We start from the raw sequence: 25034 nt of genomic DNA, 5'->3' as shown, positions 1-25034 counted from the left end.
CTATAAGTTGAAAATTTCTCAAAATATCTTAAAACTGCTTTCACTGTCGGTACACTGTGCAAGCTTAGTGCCTTTTGCCAAACGGGGCTGGTAAAGTGTTGCATTGTAATAGCGGCAGTAGTAGGAGAAATCAGAAAGTGCTATTCAGTCATTGGAAGAAATTAGGCTATTACATTATTCAACGCGATCGTCTCTTGACCCATCTCCTGTGGGAAAAACCTGCACTGCGAAACAGGTCAATTACCTTCAGGTTCGCTGCCTCATCTTCAAGGCCCATCTGCTTTGCCCAGAACAAGAGTTCTTCAAAGGTGGCATAGGAGTCAATGCTTTCTCAGTGAGTCGGTTAACAAAGCGATCCTTTTTAATAATAAAGCGATCATATAAACCCGTAAAGTGCTTCTCACTGTATATCAGGCCATCTCTTGTTTTCCTAGAATGACTGCATTTGAGGTTTTCGTTTGTACTAGAAAGACCTCTTCCCAGGTTTTACTTGTCATCAGTAAGACCAAGTTTTACTTTCTGCAATTGTTTTTCCTAACTCTGATATATGATCTGTATGAAATCACTTGAAAAATAAAGTTCAAGATTAAGCTCCAAGTGCAAATGTTTTCCCTTTGCAAGATTGGAACTGGAATTCTCAGATTTGTCGGCAGGTGCACGAACACATGGCCACCTGCCTGACAAAGGAAGTGGGGTTGAATTATCTATTTACAGTGACTGTCATTAAATTGATTTTACGTCCGCTTCAGTAATGGTCATGTAGCGTCATTCAATGATCATTTACATTGTAATAATCCATCACTGACGGTGTATATGTTAGAGAAAACACTTCTCCTTGGTTTTGGTAGACAATGTAAAACCATCGAGGTCCAGAAATCCCTCCCCCTCCTGTTTCACATTGTCTACTAATATCTGGGAGGCATGTTTTCTCCCATACATAATGCCAATATTTTAATGTGGACCTACAAAAGTCGTGATGCCATGTGTGTTTTGTACAATGGCACACTAGGAATAAGAGAGTGAGTAAGGATTTAAGCCTCATTTAGCAATATATCATGACAGGAACACTAGATATGGGCTCCACACTTTGTACCCATGTGTGGAATTGAACAACATGAATCTTCAGCATGACAAGTGCTTTAACCATTAGGTCCCCATGAACCACTGACCCTCCACACAACAGACTGAATGGATCAATGAGCACCTCACTGACTAAATATTGTTGAGAAATGCCTTCTACACTAATGACAACAATGACATTATGACTGTTATATAAATATAGCACCCTGTGTATGAGCCTGCTTGTATATGCATGCTTGTACTAGTCTAGGCTAATGGTGTAAGCCCACTGAGATACAATGCTACAGCCTAATGCTCTTTTGAACCATTGTGTAACCTTACTTAGCCTGACAATTTTACACAAATTCTCCACTCTCAAGACAGACTATAAATTACTAATGCTCATGTCTCATGTCTGCACAGTGAGATATGCATCACACATTCATGCCTGGAAGTTAAAACAAAAACTCAAATACATGACAAAGTGATAATGATTTATTTGAATAGATATACATGATAACAATGTCACTACTGTCTGACGGGTGTGATATATCTGGATAACAATAACAATCGTAGAAATATAATGAACAAATGTCGGGGAACTACAAGGATACAATATCACGTGATACTCCCTATGGTACATGGAACAGTCAGTACAGCATACAGACAGCTCTAAGTCAAACCAATTCCTGCTGCAGCCATCTGCTTCATGGGTCTTGATAGACAAAGCACGTAAATAATTACGACCTGTCATATCTCTCCACTAACTCTCCATATGGTTACATATGGCATCACGCTTTGAATGTTAAGTGAATCATGAGTGAGTGAGTAGGGTTTATCAATATTCCAGCAATATCACAGTTGAGGACACCAGAAATAGGTTTCACACATTGTACTCATGTGATGTATCCAACCCAGGTGTTCAGTGTGATGAGTGAATGCTTTAACCAATAGGCTACACCACCGCTCCTGTGAATCAGGAACGTGGGGACCCTGTCCTAAAAACCTTTACAGCATTCTGCCTTTTGTAACCCTATCATGAGGTGTAGAGTTACGAGAGTTTGTAGCACAAGGAACGCTTTCTGGGACCTTGGTTGATACCTACAGGGTTGGTATACAGGTGGGTACTTTTATCAATGAACTGTAGCTGTAACTGAAAAGCTGCCAAAAACATATTTGGGTCATGAGTTTGATATAGAGCTGCTTTCACCTATAGCTCAGTCCACCCCGGTGTGTCAACTTGGTGTGTAGAGTGAGCGAGCGAGTTTAGTTTTATGCCGCTCCCAGCAATATTCCAGCAATATCACTGCGGGGAACACCAGAAAATGTGCTTCACACATAGTACCCATGTGAGGAATCGAACCCAGGTCTTCGGTGTGACGAGTGAACACTTTAACCACTAGGCTACCCCATCGCCCTGGTGTGCAGAGAGCACATTCTGATGCAGATCTTAGACCCATCAGTATATAAATGATGTTGAACACTCAATGATCATTACTTTGGCAAATCTGAGATTTGAACCCAAGGCAAGCAGATCCTGCAGTTGTTCATGAATGTGACCACACTGATCTTAGTGACCTTATTGAAAACTTACTGAAAACATAAAAAACATGCATTTGACAGATTAAAATGCTCAGTACATATTAATTTTGTTATCTAAAGCCATACTCATTCAGAACCAGACTATACAGCGACTGGTATTGTATGTTAACTAGCATAATGTATCCCCAAACCGGATGTTTACATGCTTCCGATGGAGTGGCACATGACCAGATGCGTGAGAGTGAGCGCCATCTATTTTTTGCGGATGTATCTACTGTCGAGTGACAGCACATGGCGTGCAAACATGTATATTGTGTTGGCAAACTGGATACAACCAATTTACATTGTAACCAGCAAACTATCATGTTGAGGCAAAGTGGCAAAACAACAACCAAGTCACTGAGTTGCACCACTACATATAATATCAATGAAAACTTAGGCAAGACACTGCTTACTGATGTGTCCTTCAGTACACATAGACCATATTAATGTCAGTATCTTTTGTAGACTCTTCAACGATGTTGGGTTCAGTATATGATTGTTTTCATTTCTGATTTCAGTAAAAATAATGTCTGTGAAGTAGAAACACTAGGATGATGATGGTAGCATGACAGAGTTGGAAAACAATTAGCGGATGGTTTGGCTTACAAATATTTTCAAGAACAATGCATATGAATGTAAATATGCATATATGAATATTTAACAGAGGGTATGAATAATGATTTTTATGAGAAACTGGAAAAAAAAGATAAAAATACTTAACAGAAAGATATATAAGACTTAAAACTCAACACCTGTATTCATAAAAGTAAAAACTTCAAAGTAAACAAGAAAGAAATTTGAAACAAAGTAGTTGGCATGTCAAAACATTTGTGGTATTCCAAATGTAACTTTCGCAAAACAGACAGAAACATAAGACGACAAAATAATATTTCATTTCATTCATTTGTTAAATTCAAATGTGTCAATAAATCCAATGTCAACTCTATGCCTCTTACATCCACAAATGTTAAAACGTATTGATAATGAAGAAGTACAAAAATAAATAAAACTGTACACATTCCTTTCATGAATAATATGATATGCAAGATCACACAGATGATATTGATTTGTGACAAAAAGCACCTGTCAGTGCTGACCTTGGGATTATGTTACTGCAATGATGACCATCATTAAGTTTTCATATCATCCCAGCAACATTTTGTAACAATGCAAAACAAACAAGGACAATATTAATTCAGACTCTTCAATATCTTCAGACTCTCAACCAGTAAAATGCCAGCATATTAACAAATGTATACCTAGCTGATTAAAAGTTAAGTAAAGTCCAGTGATTGTTGCCACTTAAATCATGTACATACTCAATTTCAGGCAAATGAGGAACCACGACACTAGTTACTACTATTAGGGAGAACACTAAATGCAATATTTACTTGAGGCAGCCTCTTTTATTTTCGTTGTTCAAAGCCGCCATCAGTACCATTACAGCTATGAGATTGTGGTCTGTAAATACTCAAGTTTGGGCTAGAATATAAAGTGATTGATATTATAATCAAAGTTGGCACTACCATGGCACGAAGACATTTCTAACCATTCGGCCACATCAAAGAGCGCTACTGATTCTGTCGAGGTATCCCCCCATAGCACGCCTCTGTGTTAGGTCATAGGGAATGTTTGGTAGCTCTTTGTTAAAATTGACTGAACTAGGCCTTCCTTATCCTCACAGGCAGGCATAAGTTAAGAAACTTTAAGACTAACATGTTTATGTATGTCTACAATTACTGTTTCTTTGATCAGCATTTCAAAAGTTGCTAAGGTTGTTACAATATTTTAGATAGAAACAAAAGAAGAGGGACAAAGTCAGTCACTGTGACAAGAGTGAATGAGTGAGGGGGTACAATGTGTCATCAGCTTTAACCACTGGGCTGCCCAACCGCCCCCTCATTGTGCCAACATTGTACCAACAGTGCTTTGAGGTGTATGCTTTTGTACAAAAAGAACCAGTGTACATGTTATGAGTGTTTGGTTTCATGGCGAATCCTGTTTTCCAAAATTCATTTCTTTCAAAAGATAAAGCCTAGAAAAAGATCAGTTTCACAATCTCTGAATCTCGTACATGCATACCTATTTTTCTGAAAAAATATATGAAACAGAAATATTACAAAATGATGATAATAGTTATAGTAATGGCTACAGATTATTGCTAGTGTATACACAATGAGTATAGATTATATACAGACCGGGTTTACATTGTAAACTCTTGCTAAACCAATCTCATCTTATGAGCTGTTGTACAGGAGTTTAAATGCACTGATTAAACTTATCATAGCCATCAGTCACATATTACTAATATACTAAATATTTACCTTCGCAATTTATCTTTTCCCAATTTTTCAATTCAGAAAAATGTCTATTATTTGTTACATAGAGGTTGGTTGTGTAACAGAGTGATTTTGAATACCCAATGATGGCCAGTTTTTATGATGATGTTGCCTTTCAAGAGTTATTGAGATGTATTACAGGTGTTTGTGTGATTAACGAGTTTCAAAAACATCCGAAAACTCCAATATGAGAATATATAGGTAGCAACATCTTCACCAATAGCAAGATTTAGACTCAGCAATGCAAAAAATGTGCAATCATTTGGACCAGGGAATTGACAATTTACCACATTCAGAGAACTGTCCAATCAGCAGCCAGGATTCAAAGGCAACATCAAAATTTGACAAATATGCTGGTCCAGCAGACAAATATTAATCATCATCAAATAGCACCATTGGACAACTGAGATGATCTAACAAGTGCTGGTACGTCAGGTCTACAAGTTTGGAGATTGTCATGGCAAACAGCAAAAAAGTTGTGACAGGAAGTTGTCAAAATCAAGTGTTATTCTTTATTCAGTAATGGTCCACAAATTTCGACATGAGACCATCATGGCAAATAGTGAATTAGTCGTGACATAAAGCTGTCAAAACTTGGGTGTTATTCTTTGTTCTGTAATTGTCAATCAAATCCTCACTAGTATAGTAACTCAGCACTTGTGCCGACTGTGACTAAAAACAAATTTGTGGAACCATGACTTCACCACATTAGACCTCAATCGTCAGTCGTCTACATTCCTCCACTGAGTGCAAACATATTAAAAACAAACCCAAACTTTGTATGTGCTTGGCAGCAATACTGGAGATAAAAGGTATCACTTCCTGAAACATTTCATTATGTGGAAACTAATGAAGAAAGGTGTAGTGATTTCACAGAGATCATACATGACCAAACCGATTTGATTTCAAAGCCAGATGTTTGTATGGTACCTTTACTATACTTTGGTCAGATTAACAAGCAATAATGGATATATGTTATGATAAAAGCATTAATTTTAGAAACACGTTTGCAAGGAAATAAAACAAATTTCTGGAATAAAATCAAAGTAATGATGCGAAATGTTATTTACAAATCAGCTTTTGTGGTGTTACCAAGCTACCAGCGCCCAGCTGTGTTATACAATGTGTGGTGTTTAAAGCCAACATACATTATGCACCTGACCAACTCACATGAATTGGGAGCTTCTATCGTCTGTTCGACTTCTACATACCTTGGTTTCTACAGCCTCTACCTAACACCAATCTCATTCACATCAGATCTTGAACTCACGAGATCTCCACCAGGATATCAGACCTCCTCTGTAGGATCTCTGAGCACTATGTCAATATCTTAATGATAGATTTCTAAACAACTTGTACATTTGTAGGACAAACTTTCTGCAAAGTCCTCAGAGTTAGTTTGATGTTTTGATTAAGACCAGCGCTTCACTGAGTATTTTATGGTTAGTAGTTTTCAAGATAGACTGCAATTCATTTGTCCGCTTTTGAGTCAAACAGACCATAATGGAGAGTACACAATCTGATATCAGTGAGACTGTGCAGTCAATGCTACCTCCAACCCTGAAGAGGGACCGAAGTTCATAACACTGAGTCACAGGACAAAGTGGTTGACAAATTATTGGAACAAAGTGATCCAATGGTCCTTCTTTGGATAGGATTTTAAATTGCAATGTATTTTCTAAAACAGTCCACTAAAAACAATTCCTATGAATACAGATATAACTTGCATACAAACCTAGTGTTCACATTTATACAACAAAGGTACAAAAGTTCTGGTATATACATGGACTGCCAACATATCACCATGACTACTAATACAACAAACAAGAAACACATCTACAGCTGCTATGTCATCCTCGTATATACCGACAATATACCACACTGTAGCCTGTTCATGTGGGTTCTGGATGGCCAGAAATTGTTATTTGGCGGCAAGACATTTCATTTGGAGTGAGTTTAGTTTTACGCCGCACTCAGCAATATTCCAGCTATATGGTGGCAGTCTGTAAATAATCGAGTCTGGACCAGACAATCCAGTGATCAACAACATGAGCATCGATCTGTGCAAATGGGAACCGACGGCATGTACTTAAAAATAGCATTTTTGTCAATATTCACGGATGTCACCTTGCGGAAATATTAGCTAGTGGTAACTATATCACTAAAAAATCCCCAGCACATATACTGCAGGTCAAATTTATGTGTTCTATGTGGATTTTTGTTTGCTGAGAGATCAGTGTCAGTGGCTGGGGTATTTTTTATGTCCCACCAAACCATTAACAGTAGCCGCTGTCTCATTGGTCAAATCTGTTTGTCTGTCTTGCATTTGAATGGATGGGCCTAAAAGACCTGCCTGCCCCACTTGACTTCAAAGTGAATTCATAGAGGTTAAAAAGTGTGCAATATAATCTGGCTCTTCCCAGCATGTATCTCGAATACGCAATATTAACGTCTGCACAGCAAAATGTACAATACACATACTTGGCTCCTTTAGTTGACCTGCTTATTCTGGGGATAGAAGTGTATTTCTCACTAAACGTCTGATCAAAGGATAATTTTTGGATTTTTGACTGCAAGGGTTTATCACTGGCTTGGTCACCCATGCTGTTATCAATTGTAAACTATCAGAATATATTGGTAGGACTCGAGTATTGTTGATGACATTTATAAACAATATTGGAAGAACAGACAAGGGTGTTCTCAATGATGGTTAATACTAAAAGTTGAACTACAGTGTGGAATGAAACTAATTGTTATGAAGATAACTTGACTGGTGAACAGTCTGCTATGTGGGTGTATATAATTGTTTTTATAATGATAAAAAAGCATTTGAAATATAAAAATATACCAAAATAACGTAGGTCTGTCACAGGTTGCCCAAAGGACCTTCTACTTGGGCTTGTTGCAGTCACTACAGCACAAATAATACTGAGCATATGTTTACTTAGACTGTGAGACAAACGGACATGAGGACATGCATGATGTCACACGATTCCTGTAAGAACTGAAACCTAACTGTCAGCAACCAAATTTTTGCGATAAATACTGAAAAAATCCATACCAAAATTAATACGGTCTGGGATGGATAAAAAAATGAAGTTAAATTTCATCCAGTACATACTGAAAAAATGTCCACTAAACCTGGCATCAAATCTGTGTAATAAACATTGAAAAAATATATACCCCAAATTAACTGAAGCTATGGTGGCTCAGGTGGATAGGTGGTTGAGTTCATGTGCTGAGCGATGAGGTGCCTGACACTGATCCTAGATGAGAATCAACCCCCCAAAAGCACAAGAATCCGTAAAGACTGAGACAGTGTAATCCCAAAGATAATGTTTGTTATAAAGTCAGCAATGTTACAGCTATATCATGGAAGTCAATAAGATGGAATCTGCCAAACCGGAAGCTGAATTGCTTGAAAACCAGTCCAATTTATCAGGCCACATAAGACCATCAGGTTGTATGACTGAACACTTTAGCCTCATTAGGCACTTTCTGTAACAAGCATGGCATTCCTGACACCTCTCTAGTGGACAGAGTGATGGCAGTGTATCCATACATACGAGAGTGACATAGCACACCTAAGGTGAACATAACAGAAGCATGGCAGAAGGCACTACAGAATCATAATCCAGGATATCTCTGTTAAAAGGGTGTGACTGGGCTGACATGTCAACCACTGCATAGGTTATGAAGTAACTTGGTGAATCTACTAACAGACACTTTGCGTTTGCTTGTCAGCTGAAATCAGTAGTCCTTAACGTGGGATATATTGTCTATGATGCGCAGATTGAGATATATTATATACCACCTGCAGAGAAGAATATATGATAAATCATCTGCGGAGTGGGATATACTGTATATCACCTGCAGGGTAGAATAGTTGAATTTACTGAATTTACCAGATCATAGGGGATATGGTTTCTCTTTAAAATGAAAGGACTTCAGACATCAGTTCCCTACAGAGGAACCTCAACATAATATTCTACGGGGGTGATTTTTCTATACAAAAACATGCTTGGTCTACATTTCTGTAGTGGCCTCTTCAGCAGATGTATTTGGCACAGATGTGACTCCAGTCCCTGGAGAAGGTTTTACATCCTTCAATATATGAGTAGAAGATCTCTCTGATTAGATACAGATACAGTCAGATACACTGACTCTGCAGCATTGCTGGGAACATGCATCTATGAAAGCTTTTTCCTGGGACTTTGTATACATGGACTGTTTGCATAGAAGGCACTAGAGAGACACTTACAATTGATAGTCCTGGAAAGAGAGCACCTGTTTGGGGGCCTTCGAATTTCTGGAACAGTTTCAAGGCCTTCAACACATCCCCTGTCAAGTGATGTGGACTGAGAGGGAACACACTGAATCTTTGTGTAAAGTAGTGCAGAGGAAGCAAACAGTGGGAACACTTGTGATAGATACTTAATATGCATTTCTTGCTTGTTTGCTCATATCAGTTTGTCTGGGTTCAAATTGAGGCAGCCCCTATCCCACAATTCATTACAAACATGTCTGCTGTTCAGTTACTGGGTAAATATGTACTGTCAGTTACCTGTAATCTACCCCAAACTAGCAACCACAATCCATTTCATAATTTTTAGTATGGTTTAAAACATTTAGATCCCATGTTATTCAGGGATTATGTAACATATATATTTCAGGGGCGATAGCTTTGTAAGCTATTTGTCAAAATCTCCTGCCTAAAATATCTGTAAGAATTCGAACCATTTCTTTGCTGGAGATATTTGTCATCTTCTACTCTTACTGACAGTTCAACCCCACCCTACCCCATACTTCTACCCACAGCTATACCCAACTATTTAAACCCAAAACAACCTGACACCACTGCCCTATTGCGTTTTCCTGACCCAGCAACAACCTATATTATTCCAACTATTTACCCACACCTTCTAATAACAGACTTGTAGCTCACTGCCACAGCTCAGCTCATCCCTGTCAGCTCAATATTAGCCTTCCAGCCTCTCTCTGAACCCTTTTGGAATCCTAACAACCTCAACCAACTTCTCCACCGCATATTACTCTCTTCTCCAGCCACTTTTCAACAGATCCTGAATGCTGGCATATTCTGGGTCCTCATCAAAGTGTTTAGCCAGGTCCTTGAACTCTGGCCTATGTTCAGCCTTCCAAGACCAGCACTTGAGCATGATGTCATATGCTGTCTTTGGGCACTTGTCTGGTTTCAGCAGTCTCTTTCCGTGTTCGATGTACTGTACCACCTGGCAAAACAAGCACTTCATAAACTGATATACAGGGTCACCTGTGTGTCTTTTGATGTCAGATATATCAACATGAGGCTTGAATGAATGTACAGGCAAACTCACCTGTGGGCGTTTGATGTTTAATATATCAACATGAGCTGTTAACATGCATCACATGATATTGTTTGCCATGGTTGATATAAAAAAGACACTCAGATCAGAGTATTTTTCATCAGAAATAACCTCTAAACCTTTTCATTTTTGTCAATAAATTGCTGAAATACCTAGAACATGATCAGAGAGAATCACATGTATATATGTGGCTTGCCTTTGTGACAGCAACCTGAATTGCCTTCAGAAGCTAGTGTTCCCAATGCATGACCTGTTGATGGCTGAGTGTAGCACTAGGATGGCAGTATTAATATGTGCATCAGTCTGTCTCACAGTCTCAGAACCCACATTTTTTTCATAAATCCCTAGCCCTCCTTGCAATGCTAAAGCCCTAAATGAAGGAAGTCTAGATTCCCTCAGAATTTACCATCTAACTGGAACTTCTTTTCAATTTCAATGGGTTTATTTGAATACATTCAAAAACTAAGCAATAGACCCCCACAGCAATGGACCAGACAATCCTCGAGGCACGGAGCAAGTCTGATTGTCTGATACAGCAAGACACTTTATACAACCACAGGATTAGAGATGAATCTCATATAAACAGCATCTGTGGCTAAATCTGAGTTGTGTTTTGAGATGGACTCCGTAAACCCTTACCCCAATGAACTGGTCAGTATTTGTTGTCTGTCATGGGCCTGTTTATCTTTACCAGCTGTGGGTTCCCAGTCACCTCATAGTTTGAATTTTGTTAAATGTGACACTCAGCAATATTCCAGCTATATGGCAACAGTCTGCCAATGACTGAGTCTGGACTGGATAATCCAGTGATCAACAAGATGAATGCAAATGAAATGAAATATGACGACATGCATCAACCAAGTCGGCGAAACTGACCATGTGGTCCTGCTTAGTTGCGTCTTACGGCAAGCACAGGTGGCCGATGACAAATTCTAACCAGGATATTGACAGGTCTGAGGAATAAGTCTGTAGATACCAACCTCGATCCCCTTCATTTCTCCATATGGTGGTTCCCCAAACGTAAACATCTCCCACAGAGTGACTCCATAGCTCCACACATCACTTGCGTGAGAGAACTGGCCATAGTTAACACTCTCTGGGGCGTACCTGCAACAACGCACCTCTTGTACATTTCACGGTCACTCCCTTATCTTCATTGAGTGGCAGTTTTAAAAAGTTGGAGAGTCACATCAGGACAAACTTTCTGGACAAACAACTTCAACATTCATGCGACATTTAAATATGGATTCTTGTATCGCTGTCAACAAGAATCTGAACTGACATGTTGTATCACCTGAACAAAGAAGTTGTTTATTGATAAAGTTGGTCCTCGTATGAATCCCTTAGTGGAGACACAGGCCATTGTCAATCTCAGTGATAGACAGTGGACAAACAAACTTTACAGATGCGAATGATCTACCTCATGGTTCAAAAGACATTCACGTGTGTGAAGATGAGTGGAAAAGACTTTTCTTGATACACTCTAAATTCTAATAACAATGGGCACTCTGGTACATCATTTATGACTGTCCCTTGACATGCTTGAAATATACTACAATGCTGCTGTTACACGAACCATTTGATGGGCCATCTGCCGCCATGTGTAGCCTTGTAATAATCACTCTCTGTGCCTACAGCTCTTGACAGACCAAAGTCGCTGATTTTAATCTGAAAGTCAAGATAAGGAATAATTTTAAAAAAAGTTTTTTATCAATTATAATATATAGCAATCAGGAGAACCTTCAAAAAAATGAATATGGATTTGGTATTCAAAACTCTTAGTACACATAAGCAAAATATTGAGAGCAGCTTATTTGATAGTCTTATCTCTAAAGTGTTAAGAGTGGGATTCAAATGGAAACAACATCTGTGTCTTTCTCCTTTCACCAGAGATGAAAACCCCAAACTGATGTTGCTAAGAATCTGAGCTCCCTAATATAGAAAAAATAGGAATTTTGGAACTAGGCACTTCTGCTTTCAGTAGTCCAGACTTATACTGGTTTTAAATGTCCACTTAAATACCATGTTTCAGTTTTAAGAACCATGGAGAGTCCACTCAGACACAGTACACTCATTTGGAGAAAACTAGCCTGCATCTTATACCCCTAATGCAACAACAACCATCTTTGAACATCGTTGGAAGTGATGGTTGGGGATCGACATGTGGGCCTAATCTGTTTACAAACCTGCTTCATATCCTTCAACAGGATGTTCCTTGCAGCCAAATCTCGGTGAACAAGTCTTTGAGTCTCCAGGTACTTCATGCCGTTAGCTATCTGTGCTGCCCACAGGTACAGGTCTGTCTTCACATCAATCCGGTCCTCGTGGTCCAGCAGGAAGTCCAACATGGACCCCATCTGTACATACTCCTCAACCTGGTGGACACATAATGGATACAGGGTATAGTATGACAACATAAACCTGAAGTGTGCTTCTCACTATAAATAAAGTCATCTCTTGTTTTTCCAGAATAACTGCATTTGAGGTTTTTGTTTTGTTAGTAAGACCTCTTCCCAGGTTTCACTTTCAGTGGTTGTCGTTTCCTAACTCCATATGATTATCAACATTCAAATTACATATGTCAACAGAAAAATATCTTTCAAGATTAAGTTCATAGTGGAAATATTTTCCCAACAAGATTGGATCTTCAGCTTTTGCATTTATAAACAGATTCTCTATTTATAGTTACTGTCATTAAATTGATTTTTCTTGAGCTTTAGTTATTGTTATATAGCCACAATAAAATTAATGATCATCTACATTGCAATTACTGACAGTATATATGTTAGAGAAAACACTACTCCTCAGTTTTGGTAGAAAATGTAAATACATCAGGGCCTGGAAAGCCCTCCCTGTCTGATTTTACATTGTCTACCAAAACCTTGGAGGCATGTTTTCTCCTACACTTCAAACAGGTATCACCAGCATGTTACTTACAGCAGACATCAATCAATATGAGAGGTGGTACCTCACAGATACCCAGCAGATATAATCCACACATTGTTCCCAGTCCCTGTCCCTGACCAGCATGAGACGTGGTCCCTCAAACACCCAACAGACATCATCCACACATTGTTCCCAGTCCCTGTCCCTGTCCAGCATGAGAGGTGGTCCATCAAACACCCAACAGACATCACCCACACAATATCCCAGTCCCTGACACTGACCAGCATGAGAGGTGGTCCCTCAAACACCCAACAGACATCACCCATACAATATCCCAGTCCCTGACACTGACCAGCATGAGAGGTGGTCCCTCAAACACCCAACAGACATCACCCACACAATATCCCAGTCCCTGACACTGACCAGCATGAGAGGGGGTCCCTCACACACACCCAGCAGACTCAAGATACAGGGGTGGTCCAGGGACTGCATCACTCTGGCTTCAGCCAGAAAACTATTGGCATTCTCCACGGACCCATCATGGAACGTCTTCAGTGCCACATCTATCTGCAAGGAATATACATTCTCTTCGGTAAGCACAATCCCACTATTAAACAGGTACATTCTTATGCCTAAATTAAACTTGGGGATACCCTTTCACAATTTTGATAAGAATGAAGATTGACCCCTACTATCTGTCATGATGCAACTGAAAAATAGCCTGCCACATGATCCTGTTTGGAAGTTTACTTTCTGCCGACAGCATAAGTTTGACGAGATGTCATATGTTTTCTGGGCAAGAAATGCATCTTTAAAATTAAAAAAAAAGAATATTCAGTTGGCAAAATAGTGACTTTTTGTCATGGATTTGTGTTTTGTATCTAACTTACCACCTGAAGATTCACACGCCACATCATTACATTCGTGACAACCTGACAACTTGTAACCTGCATTCCGCCTTCCATGTATTATCGGTACACTTATGTGTTAAGATGATTCACTGTTATTACTACTGATTTATTGCTATATATATATGAAAAAAAATTCACATTTTGCTTTCACTTGATTTTCACGTTTTGCTTGTCTGATCCAGTTAACTGAACGTCTTCTTATTCATATTTGAGTGAAACCAACACACCTGGAAACCCAAGGTGGGTGGGTGAACAGTTGGACCCGGGTATCCATCACATAATCCATCCCCGCTTTTATCATGTGACTAATAAATGAAGAATTGATTGAATGTGTTTGTCTTTGTGTCTGATGCGACAGATTCAAAATATTACCAGATGCCAACCTTGATCTTGGATATTGACTGAGTTTAATAATTAGTGATATAATGGGTACTTCAGTCGAGTCAGGTAATCAGGGGTTGGGTACGCGGGTGGGAAATTTGGACGCATCATCACTCTAAAGGATTCTGAAGAAGAGAGCAGCAATGGACATGTTCATGGAAGGGGGTTCACATATCCAAATCAAAAAGTGACTCCATTGAGGTGCAGTTATCAGGGAACAGGGATCTACAGGACGCAAAGTCCCACATCCGATGCACAAAAAAATTAACAATGGACACAACAATATTTATTAGTGTCTTTACAAGGATGCAGAAAAATTCCAACCACTTTTTTGTAAAAATTTTCATCAAGTAACAATATGCTATCACCCAGTCTGTGAATAGCATGTTGTGGCAACATTTGCAATCTAATTGCTGTAACAATGTGATGATCATGATACACAATACAATAAAGTCTAAGCGGTACCATTTGCCAAAACTGTAAATGCAGTAGATATCCAGTGCCCATTCTGTAATCTATTGCAAGAGGATGAGTACCATGTACTATTTACAAGCCCACAATACTCAGAAATTAAAGCAAAATATCTGGCTTATTTCTTTTATAACCAACCGTCAAGACAAAAATTCTGCATGCTGCTCTGCACAGAAGATACGGTCCTATTGTTTAAGGTAGCTCTTGTGCTGTACCACATACTTAGGTTAAGAGAAAGTAATGTAAATTACAAATGAGTGTCTATGTATTTATCATGTAACTACAAAATATGTACTTACTGGTAGCACATATATGCATTGTTAGGATTCTTACAGATGTAATATTGACCTTAGGCCACATATGCAAATAGACAATCTGTCTGTCTGTCTGTCTGTCTGTCTGTCTGTCTGTCTGTCTGTCACAATACTGTAACAGTAACTGAATTACAACAATATTACAATGTAGAATTAACAATAATATTTAAGTGTCTGTGAAGCCAATTTTGCAGTCTAGGACCCCTGAAAATTATAAGAATGAGGCCCAGGTACCCTGAAATATAAGACTCAAGGTAACCCTGAGGTAAGGTCTGAATAACATGGTAATACACCCACAATCTGTATGTAAAAACAACATTCAAATCAACACAAGTAACTGCATAGTTTTGAAGAACAATCAGCTTTTTTTATCTTTGCTGGCTGAATGAAATCACTTACCTTCTCATTCCTGAACGTGCCCTTGTGTAGTATTAATGTGCCCTTCAACACAGAACCATACTCTCCTTGTCCAAGCTCCGAACCTGCGAATAATCAACTTAAGCTGTACATGTGACAGCGAGACATTGTTGTATAATGGTTTACGATATTCCACTTATACCACAGAGCTTCTGACAAAGGCAGTGGTTACAAACATGACTGTGAACCCAAGCTGAAAGGAAACACTGAGCAAAGTGACAATAGATATGACAGTGTCAAGACTCATTATCGTACCTCACACGTGCATGATGTTCTCTGATTGGCCAAATGCTCTTCTATTATTTTCAACAAATGGGTCCAGCTTACAAATAAGGCACATTTTCTATGTTACCTTTGGGGAATGCCAAACTTTGGGGTTTCAGTTGGTACATTGTGTTTGTAATTACTTATCTTGAATAACTGAGTAACGTATGATTCCAGATATTACTGATGTTAGTCGAATGCAAATCAGTGGAAGGGAGAAAACTCCAAATATGTTTTTCTTGTCTGTTTTTGGTATTTGCTAATTGCTTTACTCAGGTAGTCTTTGATATGATTAGGTATCTGTGCTTCAAAAAGTTCAAAATAAACAATGAGGTGTTCAGTAAGATAAATATGTTGTGCACAGGTCCCTTGGGGCCATGGGTTGACGTACAGCAACCCACGTCTCCATCGTCATCAGTAAACAGCTTGGACTGTATGCAAGCATGTGAATGTCAAGTGGCAGACAAGGACTGGAAGATTTTGTTGCCATGCTTGTCATCAGATACATTATAGTACCATACACAAAAAGTGAATGTTATGTGGTAGACAAGTTCTGGAAGACAACTGTTCATGCTTGATGATGACCTCTATCATTGATGACTGACCTATAGTCCACAGATCCACAAAAACTTTACACGAAAACCCATGAAATAGAAGAAAATGATAAAAAATTACCTTTTTTTATTTTGTTTAGCGGGATCATTGTTAAATCTTTTTGCTGTGGCTCTGCGTCTGCTGGCTTCCGATTGGGGATAGGCTAAAACACATATGGCTGAACATGAGTAATAGAAATAGTAATACTGCACATATATGACGCTGATATCATATTTTCTCATATTTTTTCATCTCATACAGCATTGGTGCAAAAAAGTCATAGTGACTGCAATAAAAATGTTTTTAGTTTATATGTTTTTGTTTGTATATCTGAAATTTGATCAATTTTCTTCAAACTTCATAGAATATCTAGTCCATTAGTATTGGTGTAGTTTCAGGCTAAAATCAATAGTGACTATGACAAAATCGTAGAGGTAAGCATCTCTGCATTATGTGCCTGTATAACAATGTGACCAAGGAGTGAGTGAGTGAGTGAGTTTAGTTTTACGACGCACTCAGCAATATTCCAGCTATATCGTGGCGGTCTGTAAAATCGAGTTTCTACAAGAACATCAAGAGTTTCTGATGAACAGCATGCCATCCATCTGCACAACTGGGAACCAATGACTTATGCTAGCCAACAGAAATGGTCAGTGAGCTTGACCACCTGATCCAGTTAGTCGCCTCTTATGACAAGCATAGTCCCTTTTTGTGGTAAGCATGGGTTGCTGAAGGACTATTCTATCCCGGACCTTCACAAGTCTCAGACCTAGGAGCGTGAGTGAAAGTGTACCAGTGAGACTCACCCCTGCAGGAACTGGCGGTGTGGCAGGGGGATTTGGAGCTGGGGTATTTTTGTTGGGTGCAGAGTACATTTCTTCAGATGTCGGTCGGGGTGGAAGACCGGGAGGATCTGAAAGATAAGTCAGTCATACAGTATTCATGTCTCTTTGTTTGTTTATAGACGTTGAAGAATGCAGAAGTGCTCATTCAGAAACAGATCTGAAGAAACTTGGATGTGCTTTTTCATACATCTAGAAGAATGCAGAAGTGTATGTTTGTTCAAGTACATGTACTTGAATGTTTGTTTACACGCCTGGAAGAATACAGATGTGCTTGTTTGTTTTAAAGCTGCATTGATCCTCAATACCCTCGATTTCTCCAGGGTATACATTCCGTTAAGTCTCCACTATACCCTGGATGCATCCACAGGTCGGTCCAATAATTTTATTACCTCCCTTTGCTGGCTCTGCATTCTCACAGTAGCCAATCAACTAGGCCGCCGTTACAACCAAGCTTGCCAGTGTCAACAAAGATTCGTGTGTATAGAGGTAACTTGAATTTGTTACTTGCTCACAGACCTGGAAGAATGTCGAAGTGTTTATTTGTTTCTAGACCTACAGGTTCATCATTTCTTTGTTAATATTAAGAGTGTATGAAAGAAACCATATATTTTTTTTATTTGCCATCTTTATTTCCACAATTTACATAGTGCAGTACAGTACATTCAATGAAATACAGGAATGAGTGTAAGTGTGTACATACGAAGTACACACTTAATTTACATGTATGTACTAGTATTCAAATAAGTATAAGAATAAGTGTGTAAGTACTCAATACACACTTAATACACACTTAATACACTTTATATAACCATATATTTAAATGTTGGAGAGTAGATAATTAATACAACTGTCTCTCAGCAAAAAAAATCAGCTGACAAAAGTAAAAAATAACATCTTGAAGTTCAAATCCACATCTAAATAATTCAACAATTAAAAACAATCATACATGTTAGAACAATAATTATTTCTGAGTGACACAGGATAAACACATAAAAGATGGCACTTACTTGGTTGTGATGCTGGTCGCAAGCTGCTGTTGTCCAGAACATGCGACCTTGGCACTATCACTTCAATTACTTTATTAGCTGGGAAGAAAAAAAGAAAACGGAATAAAAAATGCTGTTAATATTTGTTTTGGGTACTAAAAACTTCGTGGCTCTCCTGTAAATTTCTAGAATTTTTTCCACAAACATATCAAACATGTCAACGTGGATAAGTCAGCCTAGTGGTTGAAGTGTTTGTCAGTCATGCTGAAGCATTTAGTGGACAGGGTCCGAGTACATCAGGATGACGAGTCACCCCATTAGGCTACCCACGTGCCCTTACAGAGAATGTGAAGTCTCTACCTGAGTTGACGGAGGCACTGATCACACAAGGCAAACCGTCCATTTGACGGCTGTAGTGGTAAACCAGGTGTTCAAGGGACAGCAGGTAGGGGCCATCATCGATGTAGTGGACCAGACGTCCCTCATAGTCCTGCACAGATAACAGTAGAAATAAATTCATGAAACATTTTCATTTTATTTTAGTTTTTAGATTTCTTTTATACAAAATAATTTAAAAAAGAGTAAAGAAAATAAATTAAAAATTATGCAATGCAACTTTATTGCTCTAGTCAAGTTGCATCAAACAAAACCAGGTTGCCTTTTTGTTCCTTATATTTTTCAATATGAAACATGATCAGCTGCCAGTGTTAATGATGCAAGACTACTTAGAAGATAAACCTACTGTGTCTGGAAATCAGAGACACACTTTACTGAACAGATGGTGACTAAATATTTCATTTGGAACCTGACACTACACGTCAAAATCCATGGAGTTGTTGTTATGATCTGCCATCACTGTGGTCAAATGGAAGTATTTCTATCAATAACAGAGCTCCAGATAAGGCACATATTTCCGTATCTTACTCAATAAAGATCACATTTACTCAATTAATTACAAATTTGGGAGTACAGAAAATGCATAAGAATTACTTAAAACCCAACAGGTCTATAATACCTAGTACTTTACTCAATGAACAAAATTGGCTTGCATACGACAACTTGCCATGGAGCCCGAACACTACAAAAGCCTTAGCAAATGTTAAGTCATGCTGATATATACACACCCTTTAAGGTGGAATCACACCGTTCATTTAAACCATGTCACTGAATGAGTGGGCAGTATTTATTGACATTACAGCAAAAAGCATCAGCTCCTGGAACCTCAAAGCCCGGCTCTATCTGTGAAGCTGAGATTATGTCAGCGGCTATACCAGAGACTATGTTTGAATATGTAAATATGTTTAATATTATATCCTGAGATGTTTCCATTAGTGTACTCTCCGTCTTAATGGAGGGAATAAAGCAAATTCATTCATCCATACATTAATACTGTTATAGCCGTAGCCACTGTCAGGAGTTGACTGTAATAGTCACGTGACTTCCATGTTGTGTGTTCAAAAATGGCTGCCAACTATTTGGGAATATAAGAATTACTAAAAACGTAGATCTATTGAGAAGCATTTATATTGACTGATTTAGAAGTGTTAATTACCCAAAAAGGAAAAGACGTTCTGTGTAAAAGTACTCAATTCTTTAAACTATTGGGAGTATACAAAATACTACTTAGTCTTGACAAAGCAAGTACTTATAAATAAACAGACATAAGAGTAAATACCCAGTTACTTGAAAAATTATCTGGAGATAATAAGATTGGTTAATGTGCAGTGAAGCGGCCTTAAATTCAGATGAACACCAATCCAGAATTGATGTCGTCTGATTTTTCTGAATAACCAATCAAAATCTAGTTCTTTCTTGATCCACGGTAGAATCTGAAATACCTAGTTTAATGATGTCATGCAAAAGACAGTGTCGCAAACTGTTTTTGACACAAGAATGTGTAGTGTAGTATGAATGGAGAAAAAAAGACTTAAGAGGTACTGAGTGACCCTGTGGGTGAGGAATGTTTGTACTGAGTGACCCTGTGGGTGAGAAATGTTTGTGGTTTGTAAGAAACACTAGTGCTTGGTGCAAGCAAACAAATACATTTCACTGCATTTTTCAATAACATGTTGCATACCTAAAACAAGCCCCGAACAGACATGATGTATTTAGTTATTAGTAAAGATAATAAAAATAATAACAAACAATACTGCATTTCTGTGGCACTATATCCAACCACAAAGATACACAATGCATGGCAGTACCGTAGAAGGTTCACAAGTAGTCACATGACTTATCCCACCAGGTACCCATTTTCTGCTGGCTGAATGTTTTCCATGGTGTTTATCATTTTGTCTTCCATTGTAGAACTTTGTTTTGGTTGAAGAGAGAACAAATGATACTTTTAGAACCTAAAAATCATTACAAAACATTTGCTGGTGAAAACTATTCAGTTGTAAAGTCTGTTTTCAATGAAAGTACGACAGGGTAAGGTATGAACTTTATATAGTCTCTACATTATACGTTGTTCACTGGTCGCATGGGGGCCATGGGCTCATATTCCCTCGGGGTTTGTTTATGTTCCCCAAAAGACCAGTGAACAACATATTTATCTTACCGAACACCTGATTTTTAATTTTGAACTGTTTGAAGCACTTCTGTTGAATTCGAGGTGAACCGCCATTTGGCAGGTGACACAAGGCAAACAGATTTATCTCCCTTCCATCAATTTTCAATCACAAAACATTGGTAATTTACATGCTTGATGCGTGATACGATGTTATTTGAGGTAAAAAACAACTACCATGAAGCATCAGAAGAGTTCAGAATTCCCAGCGGTGTACATTGAAAATAATACATCGCCTGTAAGCGGGGTACATTGAAACTAATAGAATAGCGCTTAGCCAATCAGAAAGCATCATTCATGTAGTAGGCAAGATAAATTACAAGATTCAAAGGAACACACAAAGCACACGTGTCTGACGTCAGTGACCTACCTGGTTCCTGATCTCGTAGTTGAAGGCTGCCCGACTGTGACACAAACTGAGAACATGCCAGCCATAGCGTTTCTTGCTTGGTCGAATCAAAAACAGTCCTTCCCTCATTCCGTGCATCTCAAACATCTGCATCGCTCCCTGTGGTAGAGAATCAGCTCAGGATTGGTATCAAAGATCAATCTCACGGCTTTCCTGACATACTAATTTCAATCTCAAATATTCCTTATATGTACTCTAAAAAAGTAAATGAAACCGTACTTTCTATAGGAAGTTTTAATGTAAATATACTTTTCAAGGATAGACATGTTATGAACACGCCACCAGTTTTCTTTATCACCACCCCTAAACACAACACACACTGCAGTAGTCCCATACACATGCATGAGGTGTCATTCTTGATTTTGACAGTTTTCAAGAACGGTGACAAATCACTGTAGATCCACATAATTTTGACAATAATCCTGCATCAGATGATATGCTGCTGACAAAGCAAAACCAATGGTGGTACGTCTGGGCTGTAACAGTCTGGCAGTTCTCCAAGTCTACGAAACAGGCTTGGTTCTCACACACCAGTGCATCAATACCCAAAAAGGAACTGTCTGCTTGCACCATTTTTTTCAGAGAGCCATGGCCTTAGAACAAATTTCTTTTATCTCTTAATATGATAATATACTAAGTATCATTAGTGAAGGGGTACTTATATAACTTAATCTGACCAATCACAATTGATAGGACAGTGAACAAGTTTGGTCTGAAACATAACAGCTAATGTAAAAACTCCGGCTGCATCTAGGATGACAGATTAGAATCCCACAAATCATAGTTCCCACGAAACAGTTAACATCAATATCTGGTGTGACCACCATCAACATGCAAAGTTGTATCACGACGAGAACATATGTTCATAATGAGTTCATAAATAATTGTTGGGGTATTGCCTGCCATTTCCTGTGTAGTGCTAGATGGAGGTTAACAAGAGTCTGTAAATTCTCTGGCCTAACTCATCCCAAGCACGCTCAATTGGGTTAAGATCTGACTTACTGCTGCTGTATGAAACCATTCACAATTCGTCTTCTGTATGGTCTGGCACTGTCATCTTGAAACTGGGAAGCCCCAGGAAAATGACGAATAAATGGTACCACAAATGGAACAATCATTGATCTGTGAGATTCCCTTCCACACCATAAAGAAGAGTCCTTCCAGCAGCCGTTATCCCAGCCAATACCACCACTGAACCACCACCAAATCCGTCTTGGGATGCTACTGCTGCATCAGGAACACGTTCATTCTGACGTCATTAAAACCCATCTGTGACCATCATGGGAGGTTAAAAAGAACAGAAGACCACTGGGGCTGATTCCAAAGAATATGAGCACAACAGAATGCCACCTATACCTGATGAGGACATGGGGTCATTCCAGTTCCGACTGCTGGTCGCCCATCTCAAAGACCCACAGAGTGTAAACGATGGCGTATGGTGGACACATGAATCATTACTTTGTTGACGTTAAAGTATTCATGTTCATCATCTGTTGCAGTCATGAATCGATTATGGAGAACAACATTTCCAAGGTACCTGTCTTGACGTTGCATGATGAGGTTGACCTGGCCTTGGAGCAAATGCCATCCATAGTTCCTGTCTCATGCAATCACTGCCACAGTCTACTAATGACACTCTGAGATACATTCAAATGTCTGGCAACCTGTCATTGATTTAGTTCTGTTTTAAGCATTCCTTTAGCTAGGCCTTGTTGTTCAACACTTAGAAAACTCCTCACTTTTGAAAGCATGGTGTGAGCAAAGATACAGGATCTAAAGTGGAAAGACCAAAAACACTTGAAAACTTTCATTAAACACTTTCCATATGCACTGACACATCACTGGATGTGTTCATGTGAGCTGTTCTGAGGAATGTTTATAATACACCAAATTTCAGGAAATTTATCTTCATTCAAAGTTTATTTGGGGGATTTTGAAGTAACCAGCCATGGAGACACTAGTGTGAATGACAAAGTGACGTCTAGCGCAATGTTAGCAACATTGATGAAAACTGCTGTAAACTAAATCACCAAAATATATAGGTGACCATTCACTAATGACGTTTAGTATATTTGTTTATTACTCGCCCATTGAAGATACTGCAGTGTAATATTTTCACTTCAATATTACACTAGTGTAATACCGCTTGATGTATGACGTCAAAATGGTTCAAAGTTGTGACGTCACAGTGCTAATATTGATGTCCTGATTTTACTAGACTTTGCTTGACTGAGTAATCACCTGTAAAAACAAATTTCTATGAAAATGCATCCCAGCTCTGAAAAATGGGGCAAAGCACTTATCACGTCACAGTGTGTATGGCTTGATTTGTCCCTGATTACTGGATCACCATCAAGCACTAGTAAGGAATTAACTTGCCCAACCTGTGAATCAACTTGATATGGGCAACAGGCAATGGTAAACCATGCCAGTGTTACACCTACCTGTCGATCTAGTTCTGCATGGAACCAATCCGCCTGTTTGGTCTGCAAATCGTGAATCTCAACATGTTCTGAAAATTCAATAACATGAATAAATAGAGTCTCCAAAGACACTTGCCTGTTAATAATCAAGTCTGGACCACACAATCCCATGACTGACATCATTAGCATTGACTGAGGTAACTGAGATAGAACACACATCAAGTCTGACTCTCTGAACCTGCTCCCTGACAAGCATGGGTTTCAACTAAAGAGGGTAGTTCAACAAAATCATAACAATTTCTTTTTCTTAAAACACTTGGGGTGGTGGGGTAGTCCAGTGGTTCAAGCGTTTGTTCATCATGCCAAAGACCAAAGGCATACGATGTTTGAAGACCATTTCTTGTGTCCCCTATCATGATTTTGCAGGAATATTACCAAAAATAGCGTAAAACTAAACTCATTCACTCTTTAAAGGCTCAGTTGTAGAGAACACACTTCCTACTCTGATAATGGCTGTTCAGTGGGGTAGTTTTGAGGCTAAATAATTCATTTACCAAAATAGGTACAAAGTGTGAAAGCCATTTCTGGTTCCGCTGCAGCGATATTGCAGGAATATTGCTAAAACCGGCATAAAATCAAACTCAATCAGTCAGTCATACACTGATGAATTCAGAACTTTTAAGGCAATAGGTAACAGGTAATTAATTACCCTCTCTGTTCTGCAATTTCTGGTAAAACATCTGCTATATACAAGAAAATCTGGACTTTCATGCAGGTCTACTTTCTCAGAAAGGGTGTTCATAAATCATTCTGTATAAGTTAGTGAAGCAGCTGATATTTAACGGCGAGCTTTAACATGTCAGATATGGTATGTCAGTGTTTATCTTTACTCACTGAAATGATTAATGCATTCCCTCCTGCCATATGTCTGTGCCAAGTCCAGAGGTGTCTGCTTGTCGTCATTTCTTGGAAATGGAGTAGCATCATTTTCTAATAGCACCTGTTAAAAAAACCAAAACACTAATTTATAGTAATTAAGCAGCGGGAAAAACAGTAATAAAGACCTTCAATCAGGAGAAACACATTAAGTATGTCTTTTTTTTGTTGCTAGCATCTGGGTTCCCAAATCCGAAAGAGGATGAAATAAAGGGCTTAGATAGTAATGAAGAAATTCAGTCTGGTGACATAAATTCAGTTGGTTAACATGATAACTGGTGTAAAT

General features: G+C 38.7%; 1 protein-coding gene across 1 annotated transcript in view; it reads right to left on the bottom strand.

Moving 5' to 3' along the window:
- Window positions 1–1536: 1536 nt before the first annotated feature.
- Window positions 1537–25034, bottom strand: part of LOC137281797 (tyrosine-protein kinase HTK16-like) — a 49608-nt gene continuing 26110 nt past the window's right edge. The window contains exons 7-19 of the mRNA XM_067813415.1: window positions 24707–24812; window positions 23834–23901; window positions 21351–21488; window positions 18775–18904; window positions 18436–18513; window positions 17390–17496; window positions 16665–16746; window positions 15708–15790; window positions 13655–13798; window positions 12532–12720; window positions 11922–12013; window positions 11326–11452; window positions 1537–10231 (exon numbers count right to left, since the gene is read on the bottom strand). Coding sequence (XP_067669516.1) covers window positions 10031–10231; window positions 11326–11452; window positions 11922–12013; window positions 12532–12720; window positions 13655–13798; window positions 15708–15790; window positions 16665–16746; window positions 17390–17496; window positions 18436–18513; window positions 18775–18904; window positions 21351–21488; window positions 23834–23901; window positions 24707–24812 — 1545 coding nt within the window. The 3' untranslated portion in view covers window positions 1537–10030. The remainder of the gene's footprint in view (window positions 10232–11325; window positions 11453–11921; window positions 12014–12531; window positions 12721–13654; window positions 13799–15707; window positions 15791–16664; window positions 16747–17389; window positions 17497–18435; window positions 18514–18774; window positions 18905–21350; window positions 21489–23833; window positions 23902–24706; window positions 24813–25034) is intronic.

This window comes from Haliotis asinina, chromosome 4 (genome assembly GCF_037392515.1).
Source record: "Haliotis asinina isolate JCU_RB_2024 chromosome 4, JCU_Hal_asi_v2, whole genome shotgun sequence".
Lineage (NCBI taxonomy): Eukaryota > Metazoa > Mollusca > Gastropoda > Lepetellida > Haliotidae > Haliotis > Haliotis asinina.
Note: the sequence above shows the minus strand (reverse complement) of the source record. Positions and strands in the feature narration are given on the sequence as shown.